At 41.8% G+C, this 13,994-nt stretch overlaps 1 protein-coding gene across 5 annotated transcripts in view; it reads right to left on the bottom strand.

The window, feature by feature from the left end:
- BRIP1 (BRCA1 interacting helicase 1) overlaps positions 1–13,994 on the bottom strand; it is a 50,271-nt gene that overhangs the window by 27,883 nt on the left and 8,394 nt on the right. For 4 of the 5 annotated variants that reach the window (XM_066202087.1, XM_066202083.1, XM_066202084.1 and 1 more), the window contains 8 exons: positions 13,303–13,593; positions 12,851–13,063; positions 12,362–12,561; positions 9,518–9,650; positions 8,825–8,976; positions 8,570–8,741; positions 8,319–8,456; positions 7,809–7,970 (listed from right to left, as the gene is read on the bottom strand). In XM_066202087.1, coding sequence (XP_066058184.1) covers positions 7,809–7,970; positions 8,319–8,456; positions 8,570–8,741; positions 8,825–8,976; positions 9,518–9,650; positions 12,362–12,561; positions 12,851–13,063; positions 13,303–13,593 — 1,461 coding nt within the window. The remainder of the gene's footprint in view (positions 1–7,808; positions 7,971–8,318; positions 8,457–8,569; positions 8,742–8,824; positions 8,977–9,517; positions 9,651–12,361; positions 12,562–12,850; positions 13,064–13,302; positions 13,594–13,994) is intronic. The other variant, XM_066202085.1, reaches the window with a different exon arrangement.

Raw genomic sequence — 13,994 nt, 5'->3', positions numbered from 1 at the left:
TTCACAGGCCAAACGCTCATCTGCCAGCACGGCAGATAATTTTTTTCGACATAATATCCAATAATCTGCCACGACTGTCGCTCCGGATCGGGCTTTATCTGACGAGCAGCACCAGCAGCAAGGAGCTGCTCTGTGTAAAAAGCAAGTGCCACAGGGCACCTGAATTATTGCACAGCCCTTGCTGGTCACCACAGCAGTTCAGCAAGTCAGGAGCAGTGTGTTTGTTCGTGCTTTGCAGGCTGGATTTGAAAAAGAGAACGTGGGACTCAAAGCACACGTGGGGATTCGCCCTGGGCTGAGAGAACATTCCAGCACAAGGAGGAACAGAGCGGGGAAGGTCTCAGGGCAGGGACAGCAAACAGCTCCAGTCCCAGTGCTCTGCACAGCACCAGCAGTCACTGCAGGGCATTCCTTTCATATCACCTCACCCGCATTTCCAGTCAACCAGAATATTCACCTGAGTGCCTCTCCAGTCCTTTGGTTAATTCACAGTCAGGCAGAGCCGGTTAAGGATGCTGCAAACTCACACCAACAGCTTCACAACATCAGCCACAGGGAAAAAAACCCAGCATTTCCAGAGGAGGATCTTTATAGATTCTCCAATTACAGTCAACCACTGGAAAACATATTAAAAAAAAAAACCCAGAAACACGAAAATGTTTCATCCCTGAGACTGAAAACAAAAAAGGAGATCTTGGAATGTGCAATATCATCTCTTCCCTTGAGCTGTCTCTGACACTTCTCTGACCTCCTGATGAGCCACCACAGTTCACAAAGCCACCTGGAAACTAACTAGGAAAAAAGGGAATAAAAAGGATAAAAACTTTTCCTTTGCTCAGGAGATCCACAGAGTGGCACAAGAACAGTCTCAGGGAGAGGGGGAAGAACCTGCTCACTCAGCCACAAGCTCCCAGATCACCTCCTCTAAGGTCTCAAAGCACCTCTAACATTTGGATTGTCTCTAATTTCCCAGAAATCAGGAAAATCACTCCATAATCGGTGTGTACATCACACTATTTAAGAAGGAAAACACATTTTGCAATTATCCAGACTGTCAGTTGTTATCCCCAAAGACAAAATTTTATCCTGGCCTGCTGTTGGTAACCAAGCAGTGGGGAAAAAAAAACAACCAGCAAAAATAGCAAAACTCAGACAACTCAAGGTCAAAAAATTCTAAATTAAAACCTTCTAATAAATCATTAAAGTTTAGGAGAACTTCAACTACCCAACACTTCAGTTCTTCCTTTGCAGGATCCAGCACTGTTCTGGCTGTGAGTTTGCTGTAGCCTCTGTAATCCCACAAGAAGTGATCCAGCCAGGGTGTGAATTGCCAGCTCCATCTGCAAATTTATTTTGGCAGAGTTGGATTGAACAGATGACATTAAAGATAAGTATTATATACCTGGTTATACAAAAACTCTCATTCCAATTATTTTTGTGTGGAGTTTATCATTCTTTCTGCTACTGTTTTTCTTTTTTTTTTTCTATTTGAAGCAATTTCACAACAGTGCCCAAAGCAGAGCAAAGTGCTGTGAGGGAATGGTTAAAATCTACCCTCTCACACAGGGATTTTTACAGACAATTCTATGCCCAAGTCAATGGGAAAAGCAAACTGTAGACTTCAGGAATCACATTAAGATTTACAGGAGCTCTTGGAGCTCTCAGAAGCACCTCAGATAATTGTATTTTTGGATGACTGTGAGAGCCTCAATAGCAAGACAGTTTATATGACTGATATTGAAATGATGGAAAAGAGAGAATTAAACTGAAAGTAGATACTGTATATGATTAATGGGGGGAAAAACCCCATAAAACATAAATAAGCTGAGATGAAGTTCAAAAAGAAAACCACCAGTGCAGGGGAAGAGCAAAACACAAGCAATGAAGAAATAATAATAGACAAGTAAAATGAAATTCTAGCTACGTTTATTAGGTGCAAATGTTGAACTGAATAATTTGGGAGCCATTAGAATTCAGCTTTTTTAGAGCACATTTTCCCCAAATCATGGCCCATCAGACAGGAATCACTTCCCCAAGATTTCCAAGGAGGAAGGACGAAGGACCAGCTTTAAACCTGGCCAGGAGCCTTTCCTTCCAAAGAGAAATAAAACCCCAAAGGATCACCGTGGTGACAGGGGACACCAAAACAACTGCTGGCACTTCCAGAGTGCCAGGACAAGCCCCAGGAGCTCCTCAGGGGTTGTTCCATCACTGCTCCCTCACCCTGCTCTCCTTTCAGGCAGCAGTCTGAGGCAGAAGGTGCCAGGATTCTGTCCCTAAAGCCCTCTGCAGCTTTGGGGTGTCTCACCTGCTCCCTTTAGAGGCAGAAGGTGCCAGGATTCTGTCCCTAAAGCCCTCTGCAGCTTTGGGGTATCTCACCTGCTCCCCTTCGAGGCAGAAGGTGCCAGGATTCTGTCCCTAAAGCCCTCTGCAGCTTTGGGGTGTCTCACCTGCTCCCTTTAGAGGCAGAAGGTGCCAGGATTCTGTCCCTAAAGCCCTCTGCAGCTTTGGGGTATCTCACCTGCTCCCCTTCGAGGCAGAAGGTGCCAGGATTCTGTCCCTAAAGCCCTCTGCAGCTTTGGGGTGTCTCACCTGCTCCCTTTAGAGGCAGAAGGTGCCAGGATTCTGTCCCTAAAGCCCTCTGCAGCTTTGGGGTATCTCACCTGCTCCCCTTCGAGGCAGAAGGTGCCAGGATTCTGTCCCTAAAGCCCTCTGCAGCTTTGGGGTGTCTCACCTGCTCCCTTTAGAGGCAGAAGGTGCCAGGATTCTGTCCCTAAAGCCCTCTGCAGCTTTGGGGTGTCTCACCTGCTCCCCTTTGAGGCAGAAGGTGCCAGGATTCTGTCCCTAAAGCCCTCTGCAGCTTTTGGGGTCTCTCACTAGCTGTCACAGCACCACTGCAGCTGTGTGGCTCAGACAAATGAGAGAGAAAACCTCTCCCCTGGGAGCAGAAAGCGAATGCTGGGCAGAAAGTGAGCATCATGATTAATTTACAATTATTTCGTAACTCGCTCCTGAAATGCCAAACCTGTTTAAAGGGCTCTTCCTTTCCATCCCAGGGATGCTGGGCATTAGCTGCAGTCAAAACATCTAAAATTGGATGACACATTGAACCATTCTCCTTCCCTGTAGCATTTGTAGGCTGTAACTGTGTCAATTACATTCTCTTAACACTAAAATTGTGCAGAAAGTTAATGTTCATGTAACTTTAAAGAAGAAACTTCTGTCATAAGTGACACAAACAGATCCCCACACCGTGCAAATATTTACACACAGGAGTAAATCTCTTCTTCAAAGCCCTCCTACAGCTGTCAGCAGCAACATCAAGGAGAATATTACTCTTGATGAAGCATATAGCACAGAAATACACCCAGCAGGAAAAGTTCAGCATTTTTATGGGACTAAGCAGATAATTCCTCAGAGCCCCATCTGTGGTGCAAAGAGCTCTTTTCCCATTTAATTTCAAATTCACCTTTTAATTGCACAGACCTAATGGTTTCCAATTTTTCCTCCACACATAATCCAAGCAAAAAGACACTGTGGAATGTTTCTCTCTTATCTGGATATTGTCATTTTACTGTCTCAAACTTCTAAAAACGAGCTTTTGGCTGGGGAGGAAGTCAGACAGCATCAGACCTAGTGGGGAAACCCTGCACTTGCTCAATGTCTGTGGCTCTTACATAGTTCCAGATGTTCAGAACATTAATAATGCACTAACTCAAAACCTCTTTTTGAAACTTTAGAATGTGCAAATTGCATTAAAACCTCTTTGCCCTCATTAATGGTATTGTTACAATCCCAGTACTCTGGAAAATGTTTTTTGGCATTTGTTTAACTTTGTGATATTGCCATTTACTCATTTTAACAGCCAGTGCTCAAATCTTAATGCTTTTAATAGGCTGAGCCAAACAGACTACCATCCTTTGGAAATTTATTGAAGTAATTTATTAAATAAGTAAAAGTTGTCTGAAAGCAGCATTGCTTTGTTTTATCGAGGGCAGAAAAAATGGGCTTCTTATAATTTATTTACAAACCCATATTCCAGGGAAGGTTTAGAAATGAAAATATTGTCCTTTCAGAGTTCTATTCATTGTCTGCTCCTGAAGCGCTTCCCGAAAACAAGGATTTCTACCAATCTCATGTGTCTCAATAAGAAAAGGCTCTGTCTGAAATGAAGAAGAGCCAGACATTGAGAATTAATCATGAAATGATATCCCTCCCTCAGCCTGTCATATCTGAGGGTGCCACATTTACATCAGGCCAGGGCTGAAATCCACGAGGATGCAGCCAGAGGTTAAACTCAGGTCCCTCCTGTTGATTCCAAATAATTCCCCTGAAGGTTCTCAGTCTGCTGAAACCAGCTCCACGCTGCTCAGAGTTAATTAATATTGTTAATTCCTGCCTGGCTGGAGCTGTGGGAGGGTGCCAAGAATGGTTTGTCAGCGCAAGGGCAAACAACAGCTGCCTGAGAGTCCTGGGCAGGTTTGGTGGACACCTGACACAGGGAGAGGAGCTCCAGCCCAAAGGGATTTGCTGTCACCCAACCCTGGCTGCTCCCACTCCAGAAAACATCATCAGCCCAGAGAGCAGGGAAATGGGATGAGACTGACAGAGCCTGAACTCTGAACTAGCAGCTCCTAAAGACAAGTAAAAACTCTACTGCGAAATTCAGCATTTATCTTTGCAAGTGGCAAAAGCTGCTGTGTGTCATCATTATAACCTTACTCCAAAATTCTCAAGGAAAAAGGCCAGTGCAATGCAGCATCAATCATTTATATGCTAATTTATGCTAATTGATCAGGAAATAGTTTGGGTTGCAAGGAACCTTTAAATAGGATCCAGTCCAACCTCCCTGCTACAAGCTCGGGTTTTCCAGCAGAGAATTCTTATCAATTCCTAAGCTTTCCTGTTGAAAACATTCATTCAAACCCTTTTCAACTACAGCTTTACAAATTTTGCTTCCAAGTGATGACTCCTCAATTAGCAGATCCAAATTAACCAACAACGCCTCAAGGGAACACAACAAACCAAACCAACATTAACATCACTGTCCAAAGCTTCTTTTGTTTAAAAAAAAAAAAAAAACCACAAAAAAAAAAAGCTACTAAGAAAGGTCAGTTAATTCATCATGATGGATTATCACTAAAATTTATAAGCATTAGCATTTTTCTCCTTGCTGGCTAGCCTGACTTTGATATGACACATATTGAATGAATCATCCAAGATGCAGGCACCAGGCAAGATATATCTTAATGCAGACAGGTTGGCAACATGAGCCCTAATGGGCCTTATCTTAATCTTGTTTAAAAGCATCTTAGATTTCTGAGCAATCTTTTCACCTTCTGATATTCTCTTTTATGGAGTGTCTTTTGCTAGAGCTGCTACTGATTTTCACATAAATGCATTTTTGTTGCATAATATCACCGGTTTGAGGAGGCTTAAAAATGATGGAGGTTCGGAATTTAGTGAATGTTGAGATCAAGCTGATTTTTAAAAAAGCCAATGTGCCACAACTCCAACAATGACACTAAAAATTGCCAGGTTGTTTGTGAGTTACCCCACATGAACCATCACAGACACCTATCAGATGTGGGGATGTACAGCTGATGGGTTGTTTGCCCATCCATGTATTTTCCTCCACTGCATTAACTCCGTATATTTGCCATACATACATTTTAAACAGTCACTCTTCAATTAAAAATATATTTACTCAAACACTTGGTTAAGATAAAGGGAAATGTCTCTACTATTGCTTTTTTTCCCCATTCACAGTGCAGGCAGTAACTCCAAACTGAAATTCAATGTACATACCAAACTAAATTCCAGCTCCATCAAATTACCTGGATAGAAAGTACTTAAAATTCAGAGCATTGTCCTCAGCCTTCCAGATAAGAAAAAAACCCCTTTATTTATCACTTATTCCAAAGTTGAAACTTCAATTCATGAAAGAGATTGAGCCATCAAAAAATCTGCTTAACTCATAACAGTGAGGTCCATGACCATGTGTATTAATCAGATCCTGACAGCCTTGAAAAATTCCTTTGAAGGCTGCAGCATTTTAAAGAGAAGCAGCAATTTCCTGTGAAAATCACTTTTGAAATGCAAATATTCTGTATGATGATGAAAGAACAATACCTTGTTTTCCCTGTACTAATGTGCTTACATTATTCTGCATTTTCAACATATTAATCTCAGACTTAAAGGCAACCCAAGCCCGAATAAAAGTAGTAGGAAGAAAAAGGGCATCCATAGAAAAATATTGGCAATGTGATTTTAAAATATCATCCTTCAATTGTCTGCAATTTCTATTTATCAATACTTTGCTGGGCTCAGGGAGTGTTCCTACAAAGAACAGAACACTCAGCGTGTGTGGGGTGACCTTTCAGTGAGGCAGAAGGGCAGGGAGGGGGAAGCTTCCAGAGCTGGCCAGAAATTGTTTTCCTCCTTTATTAAATGTCATTACAAAGTCTCTCTGTACTTGCAATTCACATTACCATTCTCATCAAAACTTTCATAAATATTTGTCAGGCCGATATTTCATAAATGTTTGTCAGATCAAGTCTCCAACACGACACACTTGGAAAGACAAGGCTGGAAACTGAAAGATGCTCCAGTTAAATTCTTAAATAAATTGGAGATTTCCTGCCAGATCACTTCCTTTGCATGGAAGCGCAGAGTTTTGTGAGGTTAAATAAATTTATGGTCAGTAATCTGCTTTCTTCAGGGGCTTACATTACCTGGTCTGATGTGGTCACCTAATGGTTACTGTCAGGAATTGCACTGTGGCTCCAATTCCTGAAGACACCCAGGCAAGAAACAACCCTCCCTCTGCAGCCTGCCAGTTAAATAATAAAAGATGAAGGGTTTGTAAAAAAAGAATAAAAAGCTTTTATTTCATTCTGTAAAATATTCTCTGTTTAGGAAGGTTAGGGATGAGGGGAAAGGTCTGAAATTCTATTTCCATCACGTTGGGGTTTTTAATCATTTGGTAGGATTTCTTTGAGATTATTTTTTTGAGAGGTCTTTGTGTTTTGTCTGTTAAGATGATTTTTAAAAATCATAAATAATCATTTCGAATTTAAAAAGTCACACCCTTGCAAGCACTACAAGGAAAAGGAGTGTGAGTTACAGAATTATCTTGCGGGTTTATATCCCTGTTCCTGACCATAAACAACAGTAACAACAAATAGAGAAGAAAGCAGAACTACTGGGAGATCCAGATTAACCATAATTAGATAACTGTTGTCAGTGAAATTAGATATTACATGGTTTGAAACGGAGAAATTTGATTCCTTTCAGCCAATGTCAGTGAGCAATTCCCCTGACTAAAGAAAAATACACTCCAATCTCCAATGCAGTGAAATGGAACAAGAAACGAGGGAAGGAGAAATTAACTGGATCAATTCTGCATTCTGATAGCACGGAGAGAACATGCAAAGGCATTCTTGCTGCTGAGTTATACAGAAAGTATCATTTCATGACGAGATTTTTAATTTTTTTCTTAATAAATGATTTCTAAACCTTCAGGGAAACAACGCAAGGAAAAATTATGGATCTGGCTTCTTTGATGGTAGTGTTAATTGAAATGATTGTCTGTGTTAATAAGTACATCTGTTGAGAAAAACCAAACGTGTTTGCTCCTGAAAACAAACCCGAAAGCCAAGAAATAACAATATAATCCCACTGTGTTATCACAGTCCATTTATTCGATAAATATTTCTGTATGTCGATGTATAAAGCAGAAGATCACACAGCGCGTTATCAAAGGTGTGTGGTGTGAGGGGAAGAAAAGGGAACTCAGATCTCCTTACCTTATAGGATGGCAAAAAGCACAAAATCCCCTGGCCAAGTGTCTGACAGACTGAGAGCAGCAGAGCTCCCACCTCGTCCTGGAACTCGAAGGTCTCGGCGTGCTGGAACGTCGCGCACAACTTGCGCCCGTTGGGGCCCGCTCCGACCGTGCCGACCCAAACCTGGGGTGTCCCACAGGGAGAAAGGTAACTCTAAACCAGGCTGCATAAATCACAGCAGCTTCATTCATGACATTTTAAGTGGGAAAAAAATATTTCTTAAAGTCATTTCAGTACCTGAAGCATGGTAATTGATATGTGGTGGCTGTTATCAATATAGCACGGGCAAGTTTTCCAGGGAAATGTGTCTAAAAATTGCCTCTTTATTCATTTGAAAATGTCCTTTTTCATTGCATTAAGCCTAGACCCTTCTTTGAACTGACAGAATGGGTTTGCCACCACCTTGATTTGGGGTTTTGTACCACGGGCAGCATTAGAGCTCAGGAGAAGGAACAGCCATGGCCAGTTTACCTGGGAATTCCGGATAACGTGATTTGCCTCCAGCTGAATGGAAAACTTCACCCCCAGCTCCGAGGAAAAGGAATCCATGGGAGAGAGTGTGCCTGATGTCAGAACAATTGTTCTAACTTCACTTAAGTCAGAAAAAGCCTAGGTGGGAGAAAGAAAAGCAGGAATTTAGAAAATCCACACAATCCCTCTGAGATCTGACGTGTATTTGTTATCACTCAGATTATTTCAGGCTTTCTTCACACTCAGCTCACCACAGCTGGGTTCAAGCACCAGAAATTCAGCATGTGCACAAGGGTTTTCTGCCTTGAATTCTTTCTGTGCTTGGGCCTCGTGAAGAAGGAACTTGTATCTGCATCATCACGCTGGTTTTCAGTCATCCAGGTGTAAGTTTGTTGTAGGGCAACCCTGTAATCCTCTGCAAACCTACACAGAGAGAGAAATATCAGTAAAAACGACAATGAAGCAATCAAACTGTGAGCATTCAGCTCATAAATGTTAGGCCTGACCTGCTGTTCTCTTTGAAGAGGCAGGAAAGGACCATGAACAGGCCTTTGAGCACAATCTGTGTGGCAGGGCTCACAACTGGCACCTCAATAAGTTCCTCTCTCCCATGCAGAGACACGTTCTCTTCTTTTTCCAGGACAGCAACAAGATGTTTCTGCCAGAGGTAAATTCCATATTAACAACATCCTAAGTGTCTCCTCAAAAGCAGAGTTAATAAAGATACAAGACTGTCAGCTCACTGCTTTAAAAGTTCATTTAAAGCACCTATAAAGTCAGAGGGAAAGGGGCAAAGAAGGGCCAAGGGAAAGGGAGCAATACTTTCAATTTTTAACAATGCTTTTAACATATCTGGCTCACACAGAAAGAAGGGGTCAACATGAAAATAGGGTAAAAACATTTCAACACTCAATAAAAAAGCAGCTGGATAGACCAGGCAAAAATATCACTGGCTCAATGCTTCAATTCAAATAATTGTATGTGAGCAATTTTATCCTTCAAAACATTGATTCTCCACAAATTCCAGTAGCTCCAGTGGATTACTCCTGGGTTTTCACCAGGGATCATTTTCACACAGCTTTTCAGGCTTGCAGTAAACGAAAAGATCTGTTTGCATTTAACTTACGTGCATTTTAAAGATGTTTAACACCATCAATATTATGCACGGTGGTGCTCATTTATACAGCACACAACATTACCTGTAAAATGGGAAAAGTAATGCCAGTTATTCCCATTTTGTGCAAAAAGTTGAGCATTTCTTTGCCACTCCACACCTTACAGGCAGTTTCATAGGCTCTCTCCACCAGCTGCCCAGAGCTCTCCTGCAACCAGCTGAAAGAGAGAAAGAGCAGAAATCATTTCAGCATTGATTTTAGAGGTTTAGAGACACTTTGCACGTCCAAAGCAACCTCAAAAATTGCACTAGGCTTCTAAGATGATGATAAATGTTTTACTACATGTAAGGAGAGAGATTCTGCTTTTCCTTTGTGCCTGGTTTCCGCTGTTGGAACTCCTGTGGATCTGCTCTGGATGCAGCTCATTGAAATGAGAAGAAAATTCATCCCCACATGTTTATACTTCATATAATAGATAATAAAGAAAAGGAATAAAAATGTAATTTCCTCTTAAGATATGTCAGGCTCATTCAAGCAAGACCTTTGCTGCATATCAAAAGCCACTCATCACTACTCCAATTGCTGCAGGTTGCTTTACCATCCCTGTCAACCGCTGACTTTCCAATTAAGAACAAATCCTGAGGCATGAAACGAACACTTTTCATATTTACACACGGAAGGGAAAGTGGGGCAATAAAAAGTGCACATTTAAACCTACCCACAGGTATTGGCAACTGCTGCAACTAGGAGCAGAATTATAATTGTGCAAAATGTGATTGACTGCTAAAAGCAGGAGCTAAACATGGAGCTGATCTCATTTGTGGCAGAGCTGGAATTTTCTCTGAGTGAGCATGTGCTCCTTCATCCCTGCAGTAGCACAAGACCTTGTCTCTGCTAGAAAAGCAGGCAGCTCCCTCTCTGCCTCTCTCCCTCTCAGGAAAGGCTGGAGCTGTCTGCTCCATCAAAAGGCAGGAGGCATCAAACAGACAGCTGTCAGTGCTGCAACAGCTCAAAATATTTACCTGCAAAACCAGTTCATCATTATCAACTCCAGAGCAAGGCTCTGGGACTGTTTCAGTTCTAGATTTCCTGCCCTGTCACCACAAATAATCTGATCCATGGAACAATTAAAATATAACTTCCCTTCTGCCAGGTTAAATGCAAACAAAAGCCCACCAATGCTGCCACAACAATCACTTCTTTGGCTGTAATTTGCTTTATCTCGTTAAGAGATACTCATTACTAACACAGGCAGAATTTGGCCACAATTCCTCAAATGTAACACCAAAAAGACCTGAAATTGAAATTAGGACAAGACCCCTGTGAGAGGAATTAAACAGATTTACAGTGGGCAAAACACTTCAGCAAATCTAAAATGTTTCCCTGTTATGAACTTCAAACACCATCACATACTTTTTGAAATAATAAATGCAAACACAAACTTAACACAATTGCCAAATATCACCAAAAAACACCCTAAATTCTCAAATAAATTCCATCAAACATGAAAGCATTTACTTGCAAAGCCTGTTAAATTATTTTTAGAGCTAAGCAGGAAACATAAATAACATTAGCTTGATTCCCAGAAAGCTATCTCTGGTTTTGAAGTGAAAATTGCTGTATGCAGTATTTCCAGGAAAAGAACGAATGGATGTTGCACACATGCCCTCAATTCCAGGAAGAGTATTTGCTGCTTCCCTCAGTACCAGAAAATTCCACTGTTGACACAGCATATTCCATTGATCAGTGCTGCTAAATGTGCATCTCAGCAGCAGAGCCTGCCAGCACACCTCCACTGCTGCAAACCCCTCCCAGAGGTCACTGCAGCACCTCTGTGGCACAAAGCCCATCCTTAAGTGCTTTCTGGAATGAGGGCCCAGGATCTTTAGAAGTAAAGTAAGATTATTTTTTTTTCTAGCTCCCCATGCATTTGGCAAAGCCATGTCACTGTGCAGGGGCATTTCACCTATTCCTGCCTATTTACACCCACTCTTCTGCTTTCCAGCAGCTGCTTTTCATGCTGCTGGCAGATTTGCCAGGACAATCAGCCTTAGTTTTCCTGATAAGGTTAAAAAGCTTGAGGCAATCAAATCTTCAGCCACGCTGTTCTTATCTTTTACTAAAGTTTAACATTTGAAATATCCAAGGTAGGAGAATTGGCTTCTGCCAAGCAGAAAAAGTGCCTTGTCTCTGTGCGACACAAACATTAACTCTGAGAGGAGAGTGAGGATGGGAGAGTGAACCCCTCCTGTGCTGTGCTGCAAAATGAAGATACTGCACACACGGAACTCAGTTAACTTATTCACTTTTTTCTGCTGACTTTGATACTTCTACTTCACCCAAAAGACTTTGCCCTGGACCTCTCGTTTCTTTCTGGGCTTCTGTCCATTTGCTTTTGTTACAACCCCTCTCATGATTTTCAACTTATGTTCAGCTCTTCCCCTCCCAGGAAGCTGTTTCCCAGGGAAAACAAAGGGCACGACTGACAAATTCACTTTCGACTATGAAGAATTTGGTGGATTCCAATCTGCTTCCAAGAACAGATTCCAACCTATCCCAAATACTTTCTGTCCAAGGCTCTAAAAGCATTCTATAAACATGAACTAATATTTGACAAAATAATGCTATTATTATTATTTGTCAAATAAGCAAACAGAAGTGTGCGAAATACAAAAATTCATCTTAAGAAAACTTTCATACCGAGCTTGAGTCCAAAAAAACCCCATAAAGAGCTGCACATCATTCAAGACTTTTCCAAAGAGAACTTCAACTTTTCCATGTGAGACTAGTGGATTTTTTTAATAGCTCAAACCCTGTGGATTCCTCAACCTTTGTTGCACTTTACCTGATGCGACAGAGTAACTTATGCCATCAAAGGTGATTTTAACAAATACTAATTGATACAAAGCAATTAAAAAGTTGCCTTACTTTATCAAGGAGCAGCACACAGCCTGGAGGGGCTCATGATGCTCCCGCCTGATGCTGTTATTGACCATGACATGGAGCTCCTCCCGGGCAGCTCGGAGCTGGCTCTCGGTCACCCCGAAGCTCACGGACTCCCGAGCACAGTCCTCAATGTTGTGGGCTTCATCCAAAATCACTACTTGGTCTTTCAGCTTAATGTCCATCTAAAAAAAGAAAGGTCTTGTCTAGTAAAGCAGAGCGAAAGACATGAGAAACAGCAGCTAACAGCATCCTGTTAAAAATGCAAATTCTGCATCATAGTGCAAATGAAGCTTTCAGGTTTTGAGTCGACTTCCATAATCTAGAAAATATCCAAGGGGTATAAAACCCCAGGAGTTATTTTATAGAGTATTTTGGACATGAATGGGATCTCAGCTGACCACAGAAACATAATATTCAGTGGGTAATTCCTTTTTAACTTCATCTCTTGGCACTTCTCACCACTATACTTACACTGTCCCGGATCTGTGGGTCCAGGAGATAATTGTAGGGACAGAAGACGATGTCTGCCCCCACCATGAGCTCCCTGGCTGCAAAATAGGGACAGGCACGAAGCTTCCTGCCCAGGCTCACCAGGTCCTCAATGTCCCAGGCCTGGCACACAGGCTGCAGGGCATGGTGCTCAGTGAGCTTGTGAACACCGTGGTAATAAGAGCAGGACCTGCCCTGGAAGCAAACAAGTGCAGAGACTCAGTGGGTACAAGAAATAATGAAAACCAAGCAAGCTAAAATCTTCTAATGTTCCATGCAGTATTACTACTGTGTATCAACATTTTCTAACAATTAATATTTAATTTTAATGTCACCAAGGTGGCATTTAACCAACATAATATAAAGAAGTAAAACCTGTTACTCATCGCAGCTGTTAAATCTGACTTTGTTTAAAGAGTTACAGAATTACTCACGTGTTTTGCTTCCAGCAATTCTACACACATTTCATTCCTGTTACTACTGTTGGACACCACTGGATGGATACAGGTATAATCCCTGCTGGAAAGGATTGTCATGGGGACACAGGAATATGCTGTCCTCTTCAGCTCCCTGCTGATCTGGGTTATTTGCTTGTGTGTTCGTGTCCCAAAAAAAATTTTGGGGACACACAACTGATCTCCCCTTTCTTTCTTCTTTGTGTGGCTGGGATCTTTATCAGCTGCCTTCCCAGAAGAACAGGAACACTCAGTGCAAGGGCCAGGAGGCTGCAAAGCAAGACCAAAAAAATGCTTCACAAAATCCCACTGAGAGATGAATGTGCTAAATCTGCTTTTGGTCTGGAAAGTGCCCCCTGGGATAGGCTGGTTCAGTCACCAGGGCTGCCCTTCGAGATGGAAAAAGTTCTAAAATGTTAAAGCACCGCATCCTTGTGCCTGGAAATCCCTAAAAAAAACCCCTTCCAGCAATCACAGTTTTATCATAACCCAATCAGAAAGAATTATTATGCCAGTGGAATATTTACACATGTGAATAATGCAAATAAAGCTTCTGACAGTGAAGCTTCAGCTCAGGACACTCCTGCTAAAAAGCAAGAAGAAAACTTGGAACAGACACTCAAATTAAAATAATTTTGTTCCTTAAAGCAAGCAGAAGAACAGTAGACAGT

This window comes from Chamaea fasciata, unplaced genomic scaffold (genome assembly GCF_029207755.1).
Source record: "Chamaea fasciata isolate MVZ Bird 193981 ecotype frontalis unplaced genomic scaffold, bChaFas1.0.hap1 SCAF_21, whole genome shotgun sequence".
In the NCBI taxonomy this organism is placed as follows: Eukaryota; Metazoa; Chordata; class Aves; order Passeriformes; family Sylviidae; genus Chamaea; species Chamaea fasciata.
Note: the sequence above shows the minus strand (reverse complement) of the source record. Positions and strands in the feature narration are given on the sequence as shown.